General features: G+C 36.9%; 2 protein-coding genes across 2 annotated transcripts; both read right to left on the bottom strand.

Moving 5' to 3' along the window:
- Nucleotides 1–6996: 6996 nt before the first annotated feature.
- On the bottom strand, nucleotides 6997–9202 carry LOC128870548 (uncharacterized). Its single transcript, XM_054113204.1, has 2 exons — nucleotides 8947–9202; nucleotides 6997–8886 (listed from the first exon to the last, which is right to left on the bottom strand). The coding sequence occupies exons 1-2, from the start codon at nucleotides 9100–9102 to the stop codon at nucleotides 8329–8331; spliced, it is 714 nt and encodes a 237-aa protein (XP_053969179.1). The 5' UTR covers nucleotides 9103–9202; the 3' UTR covers nucleotides 6997–8328.
- Nucleotides 9203–9244: 42 nt separating this feature from the next.
- Nucleotides 9245–11380, bottom strand: LOC128870536 (UDP-glycosyltransferase UGT5-like). The gene is made up of 2 exons (XM_054113198.1): nucleotides 11095–11380; nucleotides 9245–11024 (listed from the first exon to the last, which is right to left on the bottom strand). Exons 1-2 carry the CDS (start codon nucleotides 11342–11344, stop codon nucleotides 9706–9708), a joined length of 1569 nt encoding a protein of 522 aa, XP_053969173.1. The 5' UTR covers nucleotides 11345–11380; the 3' UTR covers nucleotides 9245–9705.
- Nucleotides 11381–21364: the final 9984 nt, after the last annotated feature.

Below are 21364 nucleotides of genomic sequence, written 5' to 3'. Positions count from 1 at the left end.
TTCCATTTCAATGGTTATGCCAACAAACAAAACTGTAGATTGTGGGGTTCTGAAAATCGAAGAGCAACACATCAACATCAGTTGCACCCAACTAAATGTACTGTTTGGTGCGGTGTTATGGCCACTAGAGTTGTCGTTCCATATTTCTTCGAAAATGAGGATGAAACGCCGGAATCGATTTCAGGAGCTTCTTACAGAACATTGATTGAAAACTTTTCGCGGAGAATGGCGGAGCAGTATCCTAATTTGTAGTTTCAACAAGATGGAGCAACTGCACATACTGCTAGGCAAACTATGGACCTGCTGCATAGTAGTAGTAGGTCGTATTTGGCCCACCCTGTACGATGCCAAGGAGTGTTCCTATGTTCCATATGACTGTCTACATAATATTACGCTTAACGAAGAAGGGCGGTTGCTGGTGAATGATTTGCAAACATTTTAAAACACTGATAACGAATAATCAGGCAATGAAACACAATTTCTAAATTTAATTTCAGTAGCAGATAAGATGTAATTATTTTGAAAGGCTAGCAAAAATACACATCTCAATGCCTGAGACAAAAAGTTTGTTTTGTTTGCTGTGAAAACAATGCATATAACATACGAGGTATGTTTAAAAAATAAGGCGAATTTTGAAATTTCTCTGGCTACATACATTCAACTTTCGATTATTATTATTGTTTATTTTGGTACACCCGACTCGAAGATATGTTCACGGTTTTAGCAATATATAATGTTAAGTTTGTTTGTGAGAGGCATAAATGAGACAAGTGTTTTCCGTGTTCGCGATTTTCTGCTATCGAAAAAAAAATTGATCAAAGAAGTCGCATCAAATTTTGTGTAAAAAATGCAATTTTTTTGTTCAAAAACACTTGAAATGTTGACAGTGGCATATGATGAGAATACTCTGAGTCAAAAAAATGTTTACAAGAGGCACAAGCCTTACAACGAAGGTCGAGAAGATGTGAATGACATTCTCGCTCTGGACGCCGCAGCGCATCAACAACCCCAGAAAATATGAGAAGGTGAAGAAAATTATTATGGAGAATCGTCGAATCACAATTAGAGAAGTTGCTAAGGATGTTTGCATATCAGCAATCTTTTCGGAAATTCTAGGCATGAAGTATATGGCAGCGAAGTTCCATCCAAAATTGCTGAATTTTGACCAAAAACAACTGAGCGATGCTCATATCGCTCAGGAATTGTTGAATGACGTCAACGATGATCCAGATTTGCTTAAAATGGTCATAACTGGTGACGCATCATGGTTATTTGGTCATGTGATTATGACATCGGAACCAAAGCTCAATCGTCCCAATGGAAGAGTCTAGGAGAGCCAAGAGTCGATAGCAGAAAATCTCCGAACAAGCATATCATTTGTCTCTCACAAATAAACGAAACTTGTTATATTGCTAAAACTGTGAACATATCTTCAAGTCGAGTGTAATAACATAAAAACAAAATAATAATCGAAAGTCGAATGTTCGTAGCCTGCGAAATTTGAAACCTTCACCTTATTTTTTGAACTCGTATGCTTATTACATCAAACCGAGGAAATATAATCACATTGTACGACAGCAGATAAAGTTACGAGTAAAAGTGGAAAATGTGTTGAGTAGTGTGGCTTTTAGGTTATTTATGGAACGGGTTTTCATTCTTCTGGCTACTTTCCCAGTAGCGTATCCTGTCAACCCAATTTTAAATTACATTTCTTTTCAAGAAGTATGACACTCATTATTCAGTTTTCGAGTATCCAAAAGGTGGCAGCGTCAAATTATATGTGCACCAAATCAACTTCTTTAAAAAGTCTGAGTTATAAAGTTTAACGATATTATTAATTTTCAGGTTTCCCTCCCTAATCAAAATCCCACCTACGCTCTTGGCGGGATTTACGAGCTTTTAGAGAAAAGCTTGCTCAAGTGCAGATCACTATTTCAGACCACTATTGCATGCTTTTTCACTCTTTATTTATTAAAAATTAATTCACAATAAAAATCATAAAGCGCGATCAACTAAGGTTATCGGCTTTCGAGCGTATGCATTTTGAAAGATGGCAGAGTACGTTTTTGCAAGGCGGGGGCACTGGGGTAGTATGGAGATGTTGCAAAAATAAAAGACGGGCTGCAGTTCCCGTTTTATGATGTAAAGATGAGTGGCCTAAGTATGACTAAGGCGAACCCTAGTATATATTTTATTTTGCATCATTGCAGTTGTTGAAGGTAGCCTTTAAGGAATATCAAGGGGTTTACTTGCTGGTAACTGTGTTTGTAGTTGATCCAGTCAGAGGCAATTTTATGTTTAAGTTTATTAAGAGGGTTTCTGATAATCAGCTCTTTAGTATTGTTTCCAAAGTTATGAATGGAGTACAGGTATACGGATTTGTCTGCTTGAGCGGCGTTCACATTTCCATGTATATTTGCATGTTTATGGCGATGATTGTCTATTTCGGGCCCGAGTTCATGAGTGGTTTACACGTTTCAGAGATGGTTGTGAGGACATACATTCTGTCAAAAAAATATCGGCAATTGTTCCGTTTAAAATGGCGCGTTATTCATATGTCTACACTTTTTTTGCTAGAATGTGGGTACAACTGTCCTCTATGGTGTCCCAGAGTTTGAGCATGATCTGTCAATTAGGGTTTTTTTGGCATTTAATTATATCAGTCAATCCCAGGTGTGTTTTGCGATTTTCACTATGGATAAAAATATCAAACAAATTTTTTGTCTTAAGTTTTGTGTTTTGAACGGAATTTCGTGTGCCGAATCATTGAAAATGTTGTAGAAAGCCTATGGCGAGTGTGCTTTATCAAAAATAAAGGTGTGCGAGTGGTATAAGGCTTTTGCAGAGAGTCGAGAAGTCGTGGAAGATTTTCCCTGATCTGGTCGCTCATCAACGTCTTCAACGGATGAAAACGTCAAACGTTGACAAAGTCAAGGAAATGGTGCTGGAAAACCATTATTTAAGTTTGAGGGAGGTAGCTCGTGACCATAGCGTGTATGACGAATCAATTCGCAACATTATACACCATCAATTGGGCATGAGACGCCTGGCTGCTCGACTCATTCCGAGAGAGTTTAACTTCTTTCAAAAAATTCATCGGAAGAAGGTGACTGAAGACATGCTTTAGCAAGTGAATTTGCACCCAACGCTTATCTAGCGCATCATAACAAGTGATGAGACGTGGGTGTATGAATTTGGCATGCAAACCAGTCAACAGGCGGCTGCATGGCGTTACCCACATGAGCCGAAACCCAAAAAACCACGTCAAAGAGTGTTGTGCACTCGGAATCTCGAAATTCGTTCCAAATGGTTGAACGGTAAATGAAGAATATTATTTGGAAGTTATGCGACATTTGAGAGAGAATGTGCGTAGAAAACGGCCCAATTTGTGGAAAAAAACTCATGGATCTTGCACCATGATAACACAACGTATTCACCGGATTTAGCCCCCTGTGACTTTTTCGTTTTCCCAAAACTTAAATTCCCACTCCGCGGATGCCGCTTTGAATCGATAGAGTCCATTAAGGAGAATTCGCTAAAGGAGCTGAAGAAGATCTCTTCAAACTCGTATAAAAGATGCTTTGATGACTGGACTAAATGTTGGCATATGTGTATTGCTTCGAATGGAGATTATTTTGAAGGCTACAAAATAAATTTTGATGATTAAACATTTATTTTGCGTTTTATTGAACAATTCCCGGTACTTTTTTGACAGAATATAAATGATAAAGAACATACGGGCCCCCCAAAATCAGTAATCACCGCAAATTCCATCGAAATTGTTCGTAAATTTATCAACCGAAATCATCGTTTAAATTCATGGAATCGGAGTTGAATATCCAATCTAAAACGTCGATTTATCGCATTTTAACTGATCATTTGGGCTTACGAAAGTTCTATGAACGTTTCATTCCGCACAAGTTAGCTAAGGACCAAAAATTGCTCAGTATTCAACATTCGAAAGACCCCATTAAAGAGGCGAGAAAAGACGAGAACTTCCTTTACAACATCGTAACTGGTCATGAAACGTGGTGTTCCCAATATGAACCAGAAACTAAGCGTCAAAGTGTCGAATGGAAGGCCTCAGACGAGCCAGCAACCAAAAAAATCGCGTTTGGAGAAGTCAAAAATCAAGTCGATGCTCATTTGTTTTTACGGTTCCAAGCGAATTGTCCACCAGGAGTTTGTGCCAACGGGCCAAACGGTCAATGCAATTGTCTATTTTGGCATTTTGAAACGTTTGTTACATCGCATTCGTTGTATTCGCCCTGAATACCGCAAATAAGGAAGCGACCATCTTATCGATCCACTCTTGTGACTAATTTTTTGACTAGAAATCGCATTTTAACCATCAATCACTCACCATATCCGCCTAATATGACTCCCTGTGACTTCTACCTATTCGGAAAATTGCATTTGGTCATGAAAGGAAAACGTTTTTCCATCCAAAGGCTTGAACCGACATCCTGAAGGTCATTCCGGTCAGTGACCTGAAACACATTTTAGATCGCGCGAATAGTGTATCGAGGAGAGGGGGACTATTTTGAATAAATAAACTCGAAGTTATCAGAACAAAGCTCCTGTCGTTTCCATTTTAGCTCTGTCTTGTTTATTTTGAACTTCACCTTGTATAATAACTAAAAATAATAGTAATAAAAGGTGTTGCCACAGAAGGGTTAAAGAGGTGTTGGTGGGTTTGAAATATAGGGTTATTCAATAGGTGCGCTTCAACTTTTTTCCGATAGGGAGGGCGAACGACGCAATATTTTTTATTTTTCGCTTGTCATTTGTAAACTTCATTAGTATACATTTCATTATGGAACGCTACACACTTGAGCAACGATTGCAAATCGTGCAAATTTTTTATGAAAATAATCGTTCTGTTGCCGCTACTTTAAGAGCATTACGGCCATTTTACGGTCCATTTAACAAGCCGTCCCGTTTTGGGGTTATGTGAAGTCATTGGTCTACAGTAACAAGCCGGCGACGATTTGTGAGCTCAGAGCCAATATTGAACGCGAAATTGCTGGAATTTCGGCCGATTTATGCAAAAGAGTGGTCGAAAATTGGGTTCAACGATTGGACTTCGTAAAACGTGCACGCGGTCATGCAAAAGAAATCGAATTTCATACTTAAATGTATATGTTCAAACTCGATAATAAAAAAGAAATTAGTTAAAAAAGTCAAACCGTTTGTGTTTTATTCAAAAAAGTTCAAAAGTTGAAACGCTCTTACTGAAAAAGCCGTTAGAGAGACATGCATTTGGATTTCTTACTTTGTTCTATTAACAACTTATACCGCTTTGGACTCGATTCTTGCGTTTCAAATTTTCAATAAAAATACCAGTAGATTCGGAGCTCGTAAAATTACTATTATTAATTAAATTTATTAATAGTTCCTTTATCAGCTATTTCGCTATAATAAGAATACCCAATGGAAGTTAAGTGCCTCTACTATTTCCTCTACTACCAATTACTTACTTTTTAAATTTTTATTGGCTGCTTTATAATACATACATACATCCATACACAGGTACTCGCTTTCTATAGCTGCAAATTGTTTTAGTCGCGTGCATAAACATAAATAACGCTCCGAATCGAAGCCATTTGCTATCAAGCAACCCACGTGAATTCGAAAGAGTTGTTGCCATACTAAAATTTTAATCTTTCACATTTCTAAATCAGCTGGCTTGGAATAAAAAAAAATAAACTAAAAAAGTAATTGCGAGTTATATCTGTTGGTTTAGTTAGTCATTTTTGTAATATGGATTCAGTGGGGTTTTCTACAATGGCAACTGAGGAAGAAACTGAAAACAAAAGAGGGAATATGAAAATTTTGCGAAAATCTTTAAGGGACGATGTCGACGAGCCAATGTAAGTACACTTGTATATATACACAACTTCATTGACTTTATTTTATTTAACGTATTTTTATAACACAGGTTTATCAAAAACTACCGCTTAAATAACTCGCCTTTTCCTCTGTCCTGAATGTTTTAGAAAGGAATGCAAGCGCTCAGAGGTCGTCCGCTATTTCTTTACTCCATCGTTTGTGTTCCGTTCTACGCTTTTTTTGCGGAAGGGGGGTACCAGCATAGAACCAGAAAATACTTTGACATTCCTATGGCTCAATCTACATTTTGATATGTGCTGAAAGATACGTTATCCACTCTTCAAAGGGATCTATGCCCTCAATGGATTAATCTTGACATTTCTTTATTTCAACCGCTATACTATACTATAGTATAGGGTACTATGGCATGAATACCATGATCGTGAGTTTTGCAAAATTATATTTCAAACATCTTATTTAATTTTTCTTTGCTTCACATATATGTTACGATAAAATGAAAATACGCTACGTGAATGCACTGTATCCCGGCAGCAATCATGATTCCGATATTTGGAATGTTAGTAACGCGCGATGTTTTCTTGAAAAGAAATATCTAGACGGAGAACGAAACATTTGGCTTTTGGGTATTATACACACCTATAAGCGCTGTTTAATTTAACTTTTGTTAAAATCTTAATGGTTTTAAGAAGGACATAGGAGATGCTGGATACGCTCTTGAGCCTTGGCTAATTACACCTTTTCGTTCACCTGCAACAGGAAGCCTCGAAAGTAGCTATAAGAGAGCTTATGCAAAAGCGAGAAACATCATAGAACGGACTACAGGTGTATTTAAAAACCGTTTCAGATGTTATGAACCCTGGAAGGTGTGCTAAATTGTTAACGTTGCTGCCGCCTTACACAATATTTGTATTCACTATGGCGTGGTTGATAATGTTTCAGAAAACGTAGAGTATAATTGTAACCAAACGTATGAACCTTCTCCATCAACATATAACGACGCAGCTTCACAGACAAGACAATCTATATCTAGTACACTTACACGAATATAATATCAGAAATAAAATAAAACAATGTATTTTTTTGGCTTAATAATATATATATATGTATTTATTATTATTGTTATATATACATATATAAATCAACTGTGTTTAATTTAATATTTTTAAAATGTTTTAATTCAAATTTTTAATTTTGACTATGTATTTTGTGTATAAAAAATATGCGTAAAAGTCTTTTCTATGATGGACCAGGGACCAACTTATGTTTGCTTGAAATTTGGTATATAAGCAGTTTTTTCCCAAAGTGAACCCATAGAGGATTACTTCTTTACGAAAAGTACACCAGTGCACCGAAAGAAAATCATTAATCATACAGCCCGATATTTTTTTTACATTTAAAACTCTTTTCTTCAATTAATACAAAATCCTAAAATAAAAACAAAAGTATTTTATCAGGGAAGGACCTCTCCTAGCCGTTTGATACCAAACGAGGTTTCAGACAGGGTGACTCGCTGTCGTGTAACTTCTTTAACCTGATGTTGGAGAGCATCGTACGAGCCGCAGAACTTAATCGCTGAGACACAATATTTTATAAGAGCGTACAATTGTTGGCGTATGCCGATAATATTGACATCATCGGCCTTAACAACAGCGCTGTTAGTTCTGCCTTCTCCAAACTGGATAAAGAGGCAAAGTGAATGGGTCTGGTGGTGAACGAGGACAAAACGAAGTAGTACCTCCTGTTTTCAAACAAACAGTCGGCGCACTCGCGTATCGGCACCCACGTCACTGTTGACAGTTATAATTTCGAGGTTGTAAAGGACTTTGTTTATTTAGGAACCAGCATTAACACCGATAACAATGTCAGCCTTGAAATCCAACGTAGAATATCTCTTGCCAACAAGTGCTACTTTGGACTAAGTAGGCAACTGAGTAGTAAAGTCCTCTCTCGACGAACAAAACTAACGCTCTACAAGGCTCTCATCATGCCCGTCCTAACGTATGACGCAGAAGCTTAGATGATGATAACATCCGATGAAGCGACGCTTGGAGTGTTTGAGAGAAAGATTCTGCGTAAGATTTTTGGACCTTTGCACGTTGGCAGCGGCGAATATCGCAGGCGGTGGAACGATGAGTTGTATGAGATTTACGACGACATAGATATAGCGCAGCGAATAAAGATCCAGCGGCTGCGTTGGCTGGGTCATTTCATCCAAATGGATACAAACGCTCTGGCTCTGAAAGTATTCGATGCGGTACCAGCTGGTGGTAGCAGAGGAAGAGGGCGGCCTCCTCTGCGTTGGAAAGATCAGGTGGAGAAGGACTTGGCTTCACTTGGTGTAACCAACTGGCACCGGTTAGCACGAGAAAGAAACGTTAAACGCGGGAAAAATTGCGTAACCAGTTATCGCGCTAATTAAGAAGAAGAAGACATGTATATGAAAGATAATTTTAAATCATTTTTTTGAAATTGCTTTTAAACTTTTTCCTCCACTAATAGCATTTGTCGTTTTATTGCGTTTTTAGCGTGAATCAATAGCGCAATAGCCTTATGGAGTTTTCGAGTTTCTTCAAATGTTGCGTTCTTTGGGTCGGCCTGCTTTTCAATTGCTTTATATAAGCGCCGCATACCTGAGCAGAGATTCTCAAGCTTTGCTTCTTGTTTGGAGAAATGTTCCAAAGTCATTTCTTGGAAATCTTTCTGCAGTATTATATGCTCGTTGAATATTTCTGCAGCATTTGTGTCGGTTGGCTTACGTGCAGAGAGATTACCCCTTCGAAGTGTTGGACTGCGGCTTACAGATGACATCGACACGTCAGCAACGTCATCTGCAACGTCGTCTGCCACAGATAGCTCAGCAGTTACGGTGTTTTGAATGCCATGTGTGCTGGTCTCAAGTGAGGCCAATCGCATGACGGCTTCCTCCATTTCTCTAAAATGGTGCTGCCTATGACCACCGCCCCCAGTAGCTGCTTGCTCTCTTTTGTTTTCCGCCAACTTCTTATTTATATAGGCCTTCCAGTCTTGCCAAACCTATTAAATAAGGAATAAATGACTACATAAGTGATGCATGCAATAAATTTCACATTTTACCTTTTTCCAGCTGGTGACTTCCTTGTTAGGTGCTTTTTCGTTGGAGCATTTTGTAAAACCGTGTGCCATATCTGGTTTTTGCTGTTTTGATTTGCCTCTATTTGCTTTACTGTTGCTACTTGTGTTGCGAAAAGTTGCAATGGCAACCCATCGCATTCTTCTATTTTCTCATTCAAACATTCGCAATTATATTCGTAAGTGTCACAGCTAACGTTATTTCTATTGCATTCATTTTCTGATTGTTCAAGTGCACACAGGCGCCGAAAATAAAACAAAAATGTAAGTTATTTTATAATATTTGTACATATTGAATTTTCAAAAACTTGTAACAATTGAATTCAATTAAGATTTCAGCTAATCGAAAAGGAGACTTAAATATTATATTAACTCCGCCGCCAATCGCCGGGACAACAACCTGTTTCATGTGACTTGGGTTATTACCTTTAAATATTTTGTACGTGAAGAAAAAATGTGTAGAATCGGACGTCTTTCAAAACCAAAAGTTAGGTATTTTCACGCGTGCTCTTCTCCTTGTACACATAGGCCAATCTATTTGATAATTTCAGAAGGTTTCGCCTGAATACACAAAATAACTTTGATTTTATCTTTTCTGTTTGATTTTTGTACCATTTCCTTACGTATGTACATCTTAATTCTAGTTCATCTTAAAAGTATTTGTTACTTATAAACGCTAGGTCTCTTGCAGTTATTTAATTTACAATTTTCCGAAAAATTCCAAACTCCCCTTCACAATCTGAACTATTCTCTCTTCGGCTTTTTACCCAACGCACTACTATTATTATTCAATATCGCACTTAGCACTTTAAGAATCCCCAAAGCAATTAAAATCACTGCAAGCAGTGGAACGCCGAACAACACAGCCATTGTATCCAGACTGTGTCTTTGGAAGAAGTTCAAATGACGCGCTGCCACACGCATTTGTGGCGCTCCTTTATGACGCAACACATATTCTGTCCAATAGATCGCCGTATCGAGCGGTGTCATCGGCCGATCGTGAAAACTCGCTGAGATCTCTTTTGCCTTCTCGGCATATTTTGGGTTGTTCAACACTTCAAGAATAGCATTGCGCATGTCCTCGCTGGTGAAATCTCTGAAGTTAAGTTTCACACCCAAACCTTTTCCTTCAGCACGCGCAATATTCAAGTGCTGATCATAGAAGACGGGCATTCCCACAAAGGGCTTGCCATGATGCACCACCTCTATCAGACTATGCATGCCACCGTGTGTAACAAAGAGTTTTACATTGGGATGGGCGAGTATATCCGATTGTGGAAACCATTTACTGATATAGACATTCTTTGGCTTGTCAGGTAAGTCAGTATTCTCAAATTTCCATAACACATTCACAGGCAGTTTGGCAAATGCATTTATAAGGGCAGCCAATTTTTGTTTGGGCAGAAATGCGCTCTTCAAATTTGAGCCTAGCGAAAAGTAGATTGCGCCCTTCGGAGAGGCGTTGATGAAAGCTTCCATGCCAGCTGGTAGTTTATTCCGCGTATTATTGATATGCATACCAGCCACTTCGATAGCGTTCGGCACAAGAGGACGCGGGCAACCGTAGGAGTAGTGGTGATTCAACAGCAAAAGTGCGAAATCTCTGCGTGCTTCTCTTAGATCCAATGTGGCATTTGGAAAATATTTTTCATATAATTGTTGTTGCTGGGGAATCGTAACTAAATGACTGTACATCAGTTCCATTGTGTAACTATACAAATTATCCAATCGTTGCCAGAAATTCATACGATCCAAATTTTTTCCACTAGGTGCTGGTACGTACGCCACCGGTGAAATATTGTCCACCAACTGATCGTTTACAACGGTTGTGCCAAATGTGGCAACACCAATCATGGGCGCCTTAAAGTGATGACCCAAAGCATAAAGTGAATCTACAAAAAGTACTTCGATAATGATGAGATCGAAGTGTTGATTGGAGCGTAGTAGTTGCTGGAAATCTTCACTTTCCAATGCAGCCAAAGCCCCCGCCACTACGTATTCGTTCAAAGAACGCAGCTCTTCCAATTTACTCTGAGTCATATCAAGTGAACTTTCGATATTCTCTAAAGTTGCAGAAGATAAAATACTTTTCAAAAAATATTTACATAAAGTCATTAATTAAAACTCACTAACCGTCATGATTGGTGTGTTCAACTTTTAATGTTACATCGCGAAAATTTTTAACTGGCGTCTTTTGTGGGAATGCTGATACTGCAGTGATTTCATGGCCGCGGGCCGCCAAAGCCTTCAAAAACGGTTGCACGCCCATATACTCGGAAGGGCCCATAAAGGGGAAAACCGCGAGTATTTTCGAGCATTCCAAAGAGTCAAATGCTAACGCAAAAATCGCCAACGCTAATGTAACACATTTGAATTGCCTCATTTTATGAAGTAAAGCTCATACCTTCACGACAATAGCTTAGAGACAACTACTGTTAAATGCTCAGAGAAAGTTGGTTTTTATGCGATTTTATTTTAAATAATTGTATTTCATAAATTTAGTAAATACATACGGATAGGCACAACAACGATTTACCTCTTCTTAATTTAGTTATGTGGGTGTAAGGTTGTGGCAAAGCGGGTACCTTGACTATGTGTTTGTACGTGGCATTTTGAATACAAAGTGAAGTGTTTGGTTCTGACTCTATTTGGGTAATGAAATATAAAAGGAAAATTATTCATATTTTTATTCATTTATTTTTATTATTATTCATATTTTATATTTTTGTATTCTTTTAATTTTTCAGTATATTTTTTTATACTTTTTTCTTACTTGAAGTAGGTGTGGTTTCTTTTATTTATTTCCAAATTATGTTATATCTTTTTTTTGTGATTTTATATGTTTTTTATATTTTTACGTTAACCAGTGTCCACTTTTTTATATATTTTATTAGTTCTATTTCATGCAATTTATTTTACTTAATTTATATATATTATATTTTGAATTTTTTAATTTCATTTTCAATTTCTTTCTCTAATAATTCCATTTTGGGGTTATTCTTTATTTTTGTTTTTAAATTTTTATGTATTCATATTTGTTTCATAATTTATTTCTTTTTTATTCTTTTTGAATTGAACCTTTTAATCCTTTCAATAATTCCATTCTGTATTTCTTATTTGGTTCATCATTATTATTATGTTTTAATTTAATTTGTTATAATTTTTTACTACAATAATTTTATATTTAATTAATTATTAATTTAATTAGTTTTTACTTTTATTATTTCTTTTGTGTATATAATAAGATTCTTTAATTAATATTAAATTAAAAATTATTTTAAAACTTTTTTATGAAGTCAATTCCATACTTATATTGTATTATATTTTTCTTATTCATATTTTTTTATATTATTTTTTTATTTTTTTATTGTTCAATGTAGGTTAAGTTAGGTTAGGTTTACCTGGTTGGCTGAAAGCCATCACATAGTGGTGGTACCAGATGGAGCTTGACCCTTACCTTGCCTTGTATGAGGCTTCTTGTAATAAGCCTGCGTCTTTTGCGAATCTAAGTAAGCTCTGAAACTCTGACCCCGAGAGACATTCTAACCTCTCATATTGTAGAGCTTCTAAACATTTCATTCGGGTTCAAGCTAATTAAGGGCAAGCACATAGAAGGCGTTCAAGAGTCTCCCTTTCTTCTAGCTCATTGCAAAATCTGCAGCTATCATTTGTTTGTAATTCCCATTTTTCAGTGTAATTTTTTATAATTCTTTCCCAACTCACTTAAGTTTGCTTTATCATATTTATTTTTTTTTGTTTTATTATTTTTATTTAATTTTTTTATATTTTTTCATATTTTATATATTTCGTTTGTTATTTTTGAATAACACTTTTTATCATTTTTAACATTTCCTTTAATTTTAATTATATTTTAATTAATTTAATTATATCTTATATGCTTTTTTCTTCACATAATTTTTTATACATTTTTTGCTGATTTAATTTCATATTTTTTTATGTTATTTATTTTTACATATTTTATTTTTATTATTTTTCTACTTATTTATTGTTTTTGTTGTAATTATTTTTTACTAATTCAATTCAATACATCCTACTTTATTTCATATTTATATATTTTTATTTTTATTATTTACAGTTTATTTTTTGTTATTTTTCGATTTAATTCTGTATAATTTTTTTACTGATTTCATTTATTATTTTAAAATATTATAGGATATTTACTAAAAACAAACATTGTTTTTTAGTTTAAGACGATTTATCTTCTAATCCAAATTTTCACATGAATTGAACGAATATAAATATACAAATTTGAGTAAAAACTGGGCCAATAACCGCCAATCGCATGCGCCATGCTGTTACCACTACAACAAAGGACATACTTTGATATGAGAACCATTCGATTTTATATTTGCCTTTCATTTACATATTTATATGCGTACGTGTGAGAATTCAGTGATTTCAGCTGCGTGGACATATTTGGTAATCATATGCGAGCGCCATGTTTGGATAACGTCAAAGTAGTGTTTCGTTTTACTTAATCACAATGCGAGCCAATTTTATAGCAGTTTAGTTACCTTAAATGAAACGCGGATTATATGGATCTGTCACAAAATATCAGAGACCAATACAACTTGAGAGAGTGGACCGGGACGGGTTATCATATGGCGCAGAAGCTTAGACGATAATCACGTCCGATAAGGCGTCCCTTGGAGATCCTGCTTCTTCTGAAGATTTTGCGGAAGATCTTTGGACCTTGACGGCGACGGCTCCATAGTCATTAACTGTAGGAGCTTTACGGCGGCATAGACTTGCGGCAGCGAGTAAAGGTGCAGCGGCTTTGTTGGCTGGGTTATGTCGGCCGAATTATACAAGCGCTCTAGCTCTAAAAGTATTCGATGCGCCTCCTATTGGTAGTAACAGAGGCAGAGAAAGGCCTCCTTTGCTTTCGAAAGATTATTGGTTTCACTTAGTTTGTCAGTTAGCACGAGAGAATAAGGACTAGCGCGCTTTGTTGAACTCGGCCAAAATTGCTTAAAAGGCAATCGTGTCAATCAAACAGAGACGTATGTATACATTAAGTAATTTTTGTAAATAAATTGATTTAATATTTTGTTTTAAATATTTTTCTCTCATTTCAATGTGTGATGAATTTACTTATATTCCTAAAATGTGTCTACCTTCCACAAAGTAGAGAAAATGACATTGAAATCTGTTTTGGTCTTTGACAGGTGGTTTATCAGCTAACAAAGAACATCTAAAAGTGAGTCGAATGAGTGGGCATTATTGGCTCTAACTGATTAGCGCCAGAAATTGATTTGTCTCTAATATCGAGTGGTTTGGACTACCTTTGGTGAAGTTCTATGAAGTCTCCTCAAGTGTCTGCCAACATTGGCGCTTCAGAATGAACTTCTTAAGATGCCTATAGGGTAGTAATGTTCCGATTTCGTGAATGTGACATTAATGCCATTAAACATTATTTACCGAAAGCTAAAACTATCTTTTCTCCATCACCTGTGTTTTTCCAACATTTTTATTTCATCATAAGCTGAACGACTGTTTGACTCTTACAAAAGCACCCTTATGCAAATTTGTGGCTGATAACCTACTTTATGATAAATACGCTTAATCATCTCAGCAAACTTCTTTTATGTACCGAAGAATTTTATTTATTACGACGCGCCATAAAATCTTAAAATAGGTAAAATATTATTCCGTTAATTTGTACGCCTAGTAAAGTTTGTACTCGTTTGCCTTGTAATGTTCATAAGAACTCGTAGTAGGGCAACTTATTTTGGCACATCTGTCATTCTTTATAAAATTTGCAATCTAATTTCGCGATAACTTTTTTTGTTGCTTTTTTTTTGTTTTTGTCGAGACAACTAGCAAGTGCAGCACTTAGACATTAATTAAGTCCATTGTACGACACTTGGATTCCCTTTTAAGTTTCTTTAAATCTACCCGATCTCCGAACAAATCTAAGTAGATCTTGTGGTACCAAGGAGCCAAGATGGTCGCTTCTTAACACATCAGTGCCAAAGACCTCAAACCTGATTCGAGCGATGGCGGGGTAGACTCACAGGAAGTGGTCCGCCGTCTCATCCTCCTCTTCACAAGCTGGACAGAGTACACTGTCTGAGATACCCAACCTTACCATGTGCTTCGCCCACAGAAAGTGGCCCGTCATCAGTCCAACTAGCTGTCTGCACTCCCTTCTGCTTAACGACAGACTCGTTTGCGACAGTCGATCGGACATGACAGGTTACATCAGTTTAGTCTATCTGTAGCCTCTCTCAGCCTGCCAAGCTCGCTTGTGGGTTGTAGTTATCCATTTGCTAACCGTGGCCGTGATGGCCGCAGAAGGGAGTGACAAAACGGGCTCTGGGCCAAAGAAGTTGGCCTCAGAGCCCATCTTAGGTAAGGAGTCATAGGTCACGTTACCCACGATACCCACGTGTCCTGGGAACAATGTTAGCATCAGGTTATTATGTCTACCGACATAGTTCAGCCTGGATTTACAGAACGACTACCCCTGATGTGGTTGAGGGGCTGTCTAAGGCCATAAGCGCAGCTTGGCTGTCGCTGCAGACAAATAGAGATCTGCCTCTCCATCGGTTTTCCACAACAAAGTTCATCGCTTCTTGACCTGCATACACCTCCGCTTGAAACACACATGCATGCATTCCAAGAGCAAAGTGCTCGGTCCTGGAGCCATCCGTGAAAATGCGAAAACAGTGTTCGCCGGTCTCATTTTCTGAGTTTGACCACAGCTGAGCCTCTGGCAGCACTACATTGTATCTCTTTTCAAGTACGACTCTTGAAGGCATGGAGTCAAGGAAAAGCTCCGGTGCAACAGATGGCCACAGTGCGTTGTAGTCTCGATAGGGCTCTCCTGACTCCCATGAGAGAGAGTCTACTCATTCAGCCAATTATGCATAGGTGATAATAGGTCTTATCATAGCCGTGTATATCCATAGGACCGTGCTAGAAGAAAGACCCTACGTTTTCCCAAAGACACCTTTGCACTGCCAGAAAGCTGTCAGTGCTTTGGATGTCTTTGTTTCAACTTGTGATTTCCATAGAAGCTTACTATCGAGGATTACTCCAAGATGTTTCATTTCCTTGGATAGCTGGATTGTGAGTCCTTTTAGCTTTACCATCAAGCTTCCTCCTTGTGGTGAAGAGGACAATACCAGTCTTGGTGGGATTTGCTGTTAGCCCATTCGCACAGCACCAATTGTCAATCAGTTCCAGAGTTTTACAGAGTGCACTTTCCTGCAGATGTTCATAAGCGAAGGACCTGTTACCAAACAAGCACCATCGCCCGCATATGATTGTGCGTAGACTCCCGAATCGTTTAAGGTGGTGAGTAGAGGATCGCAACTACGGGCATAGTACATTTAAAAATGAGTGTGATTAAAATTAAATATGAAGCGTAAATTTTACTACGCACGTAACTATAATACCTATAAAAAATAGTCATTCTTAATATGCTGCACAGTAAAATTGAATATGAATATTCCTTCAAACAAATATGGTGTCACTTAAACAAATATGGTGACTCAAGGCATATTCGTTTTATAAAAAATATATTTGAAACAAATATGAAACATATTTCATTCTACTACGAAGCATAGTTGATACATAGTACACTTCTAAACATTTTCTCCACCTGGTATCATCCGAAGTTCCCCTCACAAGTTTCTTTTTCACCATAGTTAAAGAGCAAACCTTGTAAATCATACTGGGGCATACACATCACTCGATAGATTTGATCCGAATGCTAGCACACAACGTGAAATATTGAATAAAAACGAATTCGTTGGGCTTCTCAGACACAGTTTAGTGTTGTAGTATTAAACAATTTCTTTAAATGTCTCTCTATTGCGAGAAAAAAGACATGAATTCAAAGGAATTTTTATTTCTTTATATTAACTAACTATTATTAATCATAACCAGTGAAGCGTAGCTTAAGATACGGGCAGATATGCATTTTGGCCTACGTCATGAAAAATTAAAAACAAATTCTGGAGAAAAATTGTTGTCATTAAAATAAAAATTTATTGATTCAAGGGATGTGACCAAGGAGTTTAATAAGAAAAAAAATGTATTAGTTCAGGAGGGAACTTTTTTCATTGATTTGCTTTGTGTTATTTAATCGTAATTCATTCATTTATTGTAATTCATTCTTTGAATCTTTCTTTGTTGGATGAGACTTGGAGTGCCTTGGAATACCTAAGGTATTAAGGTACATTGTGTCAGTATAATTTCCTATGATTCTGTGTAGTTATTCGGAAAAAATTTATAACCAAGAAGAGTCTTCTATCTTAATCAAGAAGCATACGCACATATGTACCCATGGCGAAAAGAATTCAGAAGGTGTGGTCAATTTCTGACCGTAAACCTGCTCTCAGAGATTTTGAAGGTATCAGCTGATTTGTTGACGTAACAGGGGATGCGATGGGGGCTTGTTTACGACAAAACAGAGATTGTATTGGTAATGTAAGAAAACATCAACGCGGCAAGTGTAGTTTATCATCCAAAATCGTGTAATGTATCATCCTCGATAATTATGGCCATATATGGGAAATAGTTTTTGAAAGAAGCTTTTCTACAACTGAAATGTACTTGGAAGTTTAAGAGCCTAGATATTAGGTCATAAAAGAACGTTTACAGTAAACTCGACAGTACGTTCAATGACAGTCTTGCAAAAGCCTACTCCGCTACAGAGACCAATTGAAAAAAAAAAACCGTGAAGTAAATATTGGAAGCCACAATACGACGTCCGCTGTTGTCTTATGTACAATCCAGTTTTATTTTTAAATACCAAATAAAAAATAATTTTCAGTGAAAAAAATCTTTATTTTCACCTTTACGAGCGCCGTTGCATGTCTGTTTGTACTCGCATACTGCAGCTGCCTAGTCGGCAAGTGTGAAATATGATTAACATGTGATGCCATTTGCAAAAATTATAAATGTTCCGATAGGTTGATCAATTTTTCACCACCTCAAATCTGCGCGTTATGCGCGGAGAGTGTGCATAGAATTTGGTCTCCTTTGCGGAGATTAAACCTCAAAAAGTCCTCTCTACCGGTGGTCACCTCTCTGCAGGCTATGACAAACCACCAAGTGCATTTCTACTATAAAAATGTGAAAAGAAAATAAAAGTACCAAAGACTGCTGAAGCAATTTTAATGAAGCAGTAATTGCTAAACACAACAATAATAATCCAGTTAGTTGCAGATTTGTTGCCTTTTATGGTTTCCTCCTTTCTTTGCCGCTCATAAGCTGTGACGGCTCGGTGGCTTTCAGTTTCACTTTGATGTTTCAAAATTTGTCTGCAATTTCTTTTTCTGCATTCTTTTAGCTTTAGAAAAAGGTTTAGAATTAATAGAGCAATGCTATGTAACCATTCGCTTTATTGTTTTTGTAACCCAAGTGAACGCTTTGTTTAGCATCGATTGATTGAAAAACAAAGAAAAGTGCAAAAGGAATTCCAGATTAAGTTATTAAGGAAAATTCATTAAAATTTTGGGTCGCTTAGTTTTGGTTTCTTTTATGGTGGTAGGCAGTTTTAAGTAGTTTAGAGAAATAATTTCATGTATAAAATTGAAGTTTACGGGTGGTAGCCTTAGGTAGAACTCATTTTTCACTTCTCTACAATAACAGTTATAACAGAAGTGACTCGGATTGCTCTACGAAGTAGTTAATTTACAAATTATTATTAGAAGTGCTCAAATATAAATTTTAATTAAAAAAAAAATTTAGAAAATACAGATTTCGTTAAAAAAGGGATTTATATTTTTTAAAGAATGCAATATTTTCACCCAGAACTTTAACACTTCTTTACTTATTATCGTTCATTTGTTTCAGTATCTGAGCGATTTCAATGCAAGTGAGGCAAGTATTTTTGATATAGCTTATCATACATATGACATAGTCATCTATTCTTAAAAAAATTGTTTATTCGTAGGCTTGAGTGTAATATCCTATGATCTGAAAGTACCGGGAATGTTTAAATAAAACAAAATAGAGTTAAATTTCAGGCAAATTTATTTTATCTCTTTCAAAATATGACCCGTCTGAAACAACACACATGTGCCAACGTTTAATCCAGTCCTCCATGCACCTCTGGTAGGCCGACGAACGGATGGCCTTCATCTCCTTCGTCACATTCTCTTTAATCTCTTCTATCGCTTGGCTAAAGGAAGCAGTAAAAACGCTTCAAGGCCTGTGGGAGGGGGCATCACTAGAAATTGTTGATCGCAGTTGCATTCCCTCAATACCGAAGGCAAAGGTTTTCATTCCGCGAGTGGTAAAATCGGAAAATGTACTGCGACTACTACAAAGACAGACACGGACGAGCCGACAGACGACTGGAAAGTGTTGAGCATGGCAAAACCAGCAACTGCTGATCGGCGACATTATCCAGATCAATAAGCCGGCAGAGGACCTGCTTTATGCGCGATTCGGGAGGATGGCTTGGGGAGTTGGTAGCGTGCACCTTCGCCTCAAAAAGCGCAACCCGGCAGATGACAACCACAACACGCTCGCTGCGGGGGAGGTGGAAAAGGGTCTCGGTATAGAAGAGATCCTGGAAGCCTCCTTGAATATAAAGAAAATGGAGAAGGGTGAGCTGGAGGAACTATCCAACCCCGAGAAGGTACTGAGGCCAGATGCTGAAGGTTCTTCAGATTAACCTCCCCAAGAGTAAGAACGCCTCAGCCGAGCTCCTGCTCAACATAGAGGGAGTCGGCCACGATGTGGCTCTAGTCCAGGAACCATGAATAGCATCGGGCAACATAGTCTTCGGTCTAAAGTCACATAACTACAACACCTACATCCCGTTTGCAAATAATAAGGTAAGAACAGCGATGATGGTTAAAAAAAGTATATGTTCTTATATTGATCATAATCTCTCTTCAGACGATCTAACAGTGCTGGCGCTGAAGGGCTGATAGGCAATTGTTTTTAAAAATATTTTTTTTTAAGTTTTTTACTTCAATTGAAAAAAAATTAATTTTCTTAATTTAATTAAAAGAAAAATTTAAAATTTTTTTTTTCAAAATTTGTTTCGTTTTAAGTATGTAGTTAAGGTATTTCACTTTAAATACCCTCTACCAAAAATTCCAACTCCAATTCCAAAATAAAAATAAATTTATAGGTACGCAAACCTACCAATAAACCAATTTGTAGTAGAATTGAAAACAACGACCGAAATACCTGAATCACAAGGAATCGCTCTCCTGGTAAATATTAAGAAAATAAATAAATAATTGGCGCGTACACTTCTGTTACATAGGTGTTTGGCCGAGCTCCTGCTCCTAGGTGCTTGTGTCGTGCGTCTTGATGTTGTTTCACAAATGGAGGGATCTACAGTTTTAAACCGATTCCAAACGGCAAATGGTTTTTTATGAGTACCTTTTTTTCATGACAAAAATACGGTCGGAGGTTTGCCGTTGCCTGTCGAGGTGCAACTGCTATGAGAAAAAAAATATGGTAAATATTATATTAGTACGGAGAAATATGCAGAATCATTTAAAGTGATGTTTAAAAAAAAATCGTAAATTTAAGAGTCTGTTTTCTTTCTTTTGTAACATTTTTCCTTATTATTTTCGTTCCTGTATTACATTTATTTCGCTCAATTTTGTACTTAATTTGCTGCATTCTCTTTCTCTTAATTTTTACAGAAGACTCATGCGAAAATGAATTAAATGGAAAAAATATATGCATGTATAAAAATTTAGATATTCTTTGGACAGCACCTACGTTTTATATGTATCATATAACCAGTTTGTATGTGTGTGGGCACATATTTACCGTAGCGTATTTGCAAATGAACCTTTGGGGATACGAATATTTACACATACCAGCTCCAAATATTTTCATGTTTATATACACCGGAAACACACAAAAGGTTTCTTTTATTTACCGTGTTCTTATGAATTTGCAACCAAGACTAGTTCTTGTTAGTTCATATTTTCCTAAAAGTATAAGGTGTAGTAAAAATAAACCCATAGCGTTCAAGGCTTTATTTAGTACAGTTAGAATGATTCGATTTGTTGTAGTTTGGTCAAATATGTGTAAACTTAATTTTTACACCCACGTTCTTGTGTAAGTAACAGTATAGAAGAAGTGGACTCACAAAAGGCCACATTAATGAATTCCTTAGGAAATGTGAAGAAAGAAAATTTGTTGCACACTGGCTAAACTGTGCTGGTCAGCGTCAAGCCAAACTATTCCTAAGTCCCAACAAAGGAACATCTGACAAACTTCTCTCACTAAGCAGAGTAGATCTGCGTCTTTTAGCAGGATATCATACAGGTCACTGCTGCCTGAGGTATAATCTAACTAATATTGGTCTATCTGAGACCAATGTCTGCCGCTTTTGCGAAATGGACGTAGAAAGCTCAGAACATGTGCTTTGTGAATGTCCTGCGTTGGG

This window comes from Anastrepha ludens, chromosome 2, assembly GCF_028408465.1.
Source record: "Anastrepha ludens isolate Willacy chromosome 2, idAnaLude1.1, whole genome shotgun sequence".
Taxonomy (NCBI): domain Eukaryota; kingdom Metazoa; phylum Arthropoda; class Insecta; order Diptera; family Tephritidae; genus Anastrepha; species Anastrepha ludens.
This window is presented reverse-complemented; position numbering and strand designations above follow the sequence as displayed.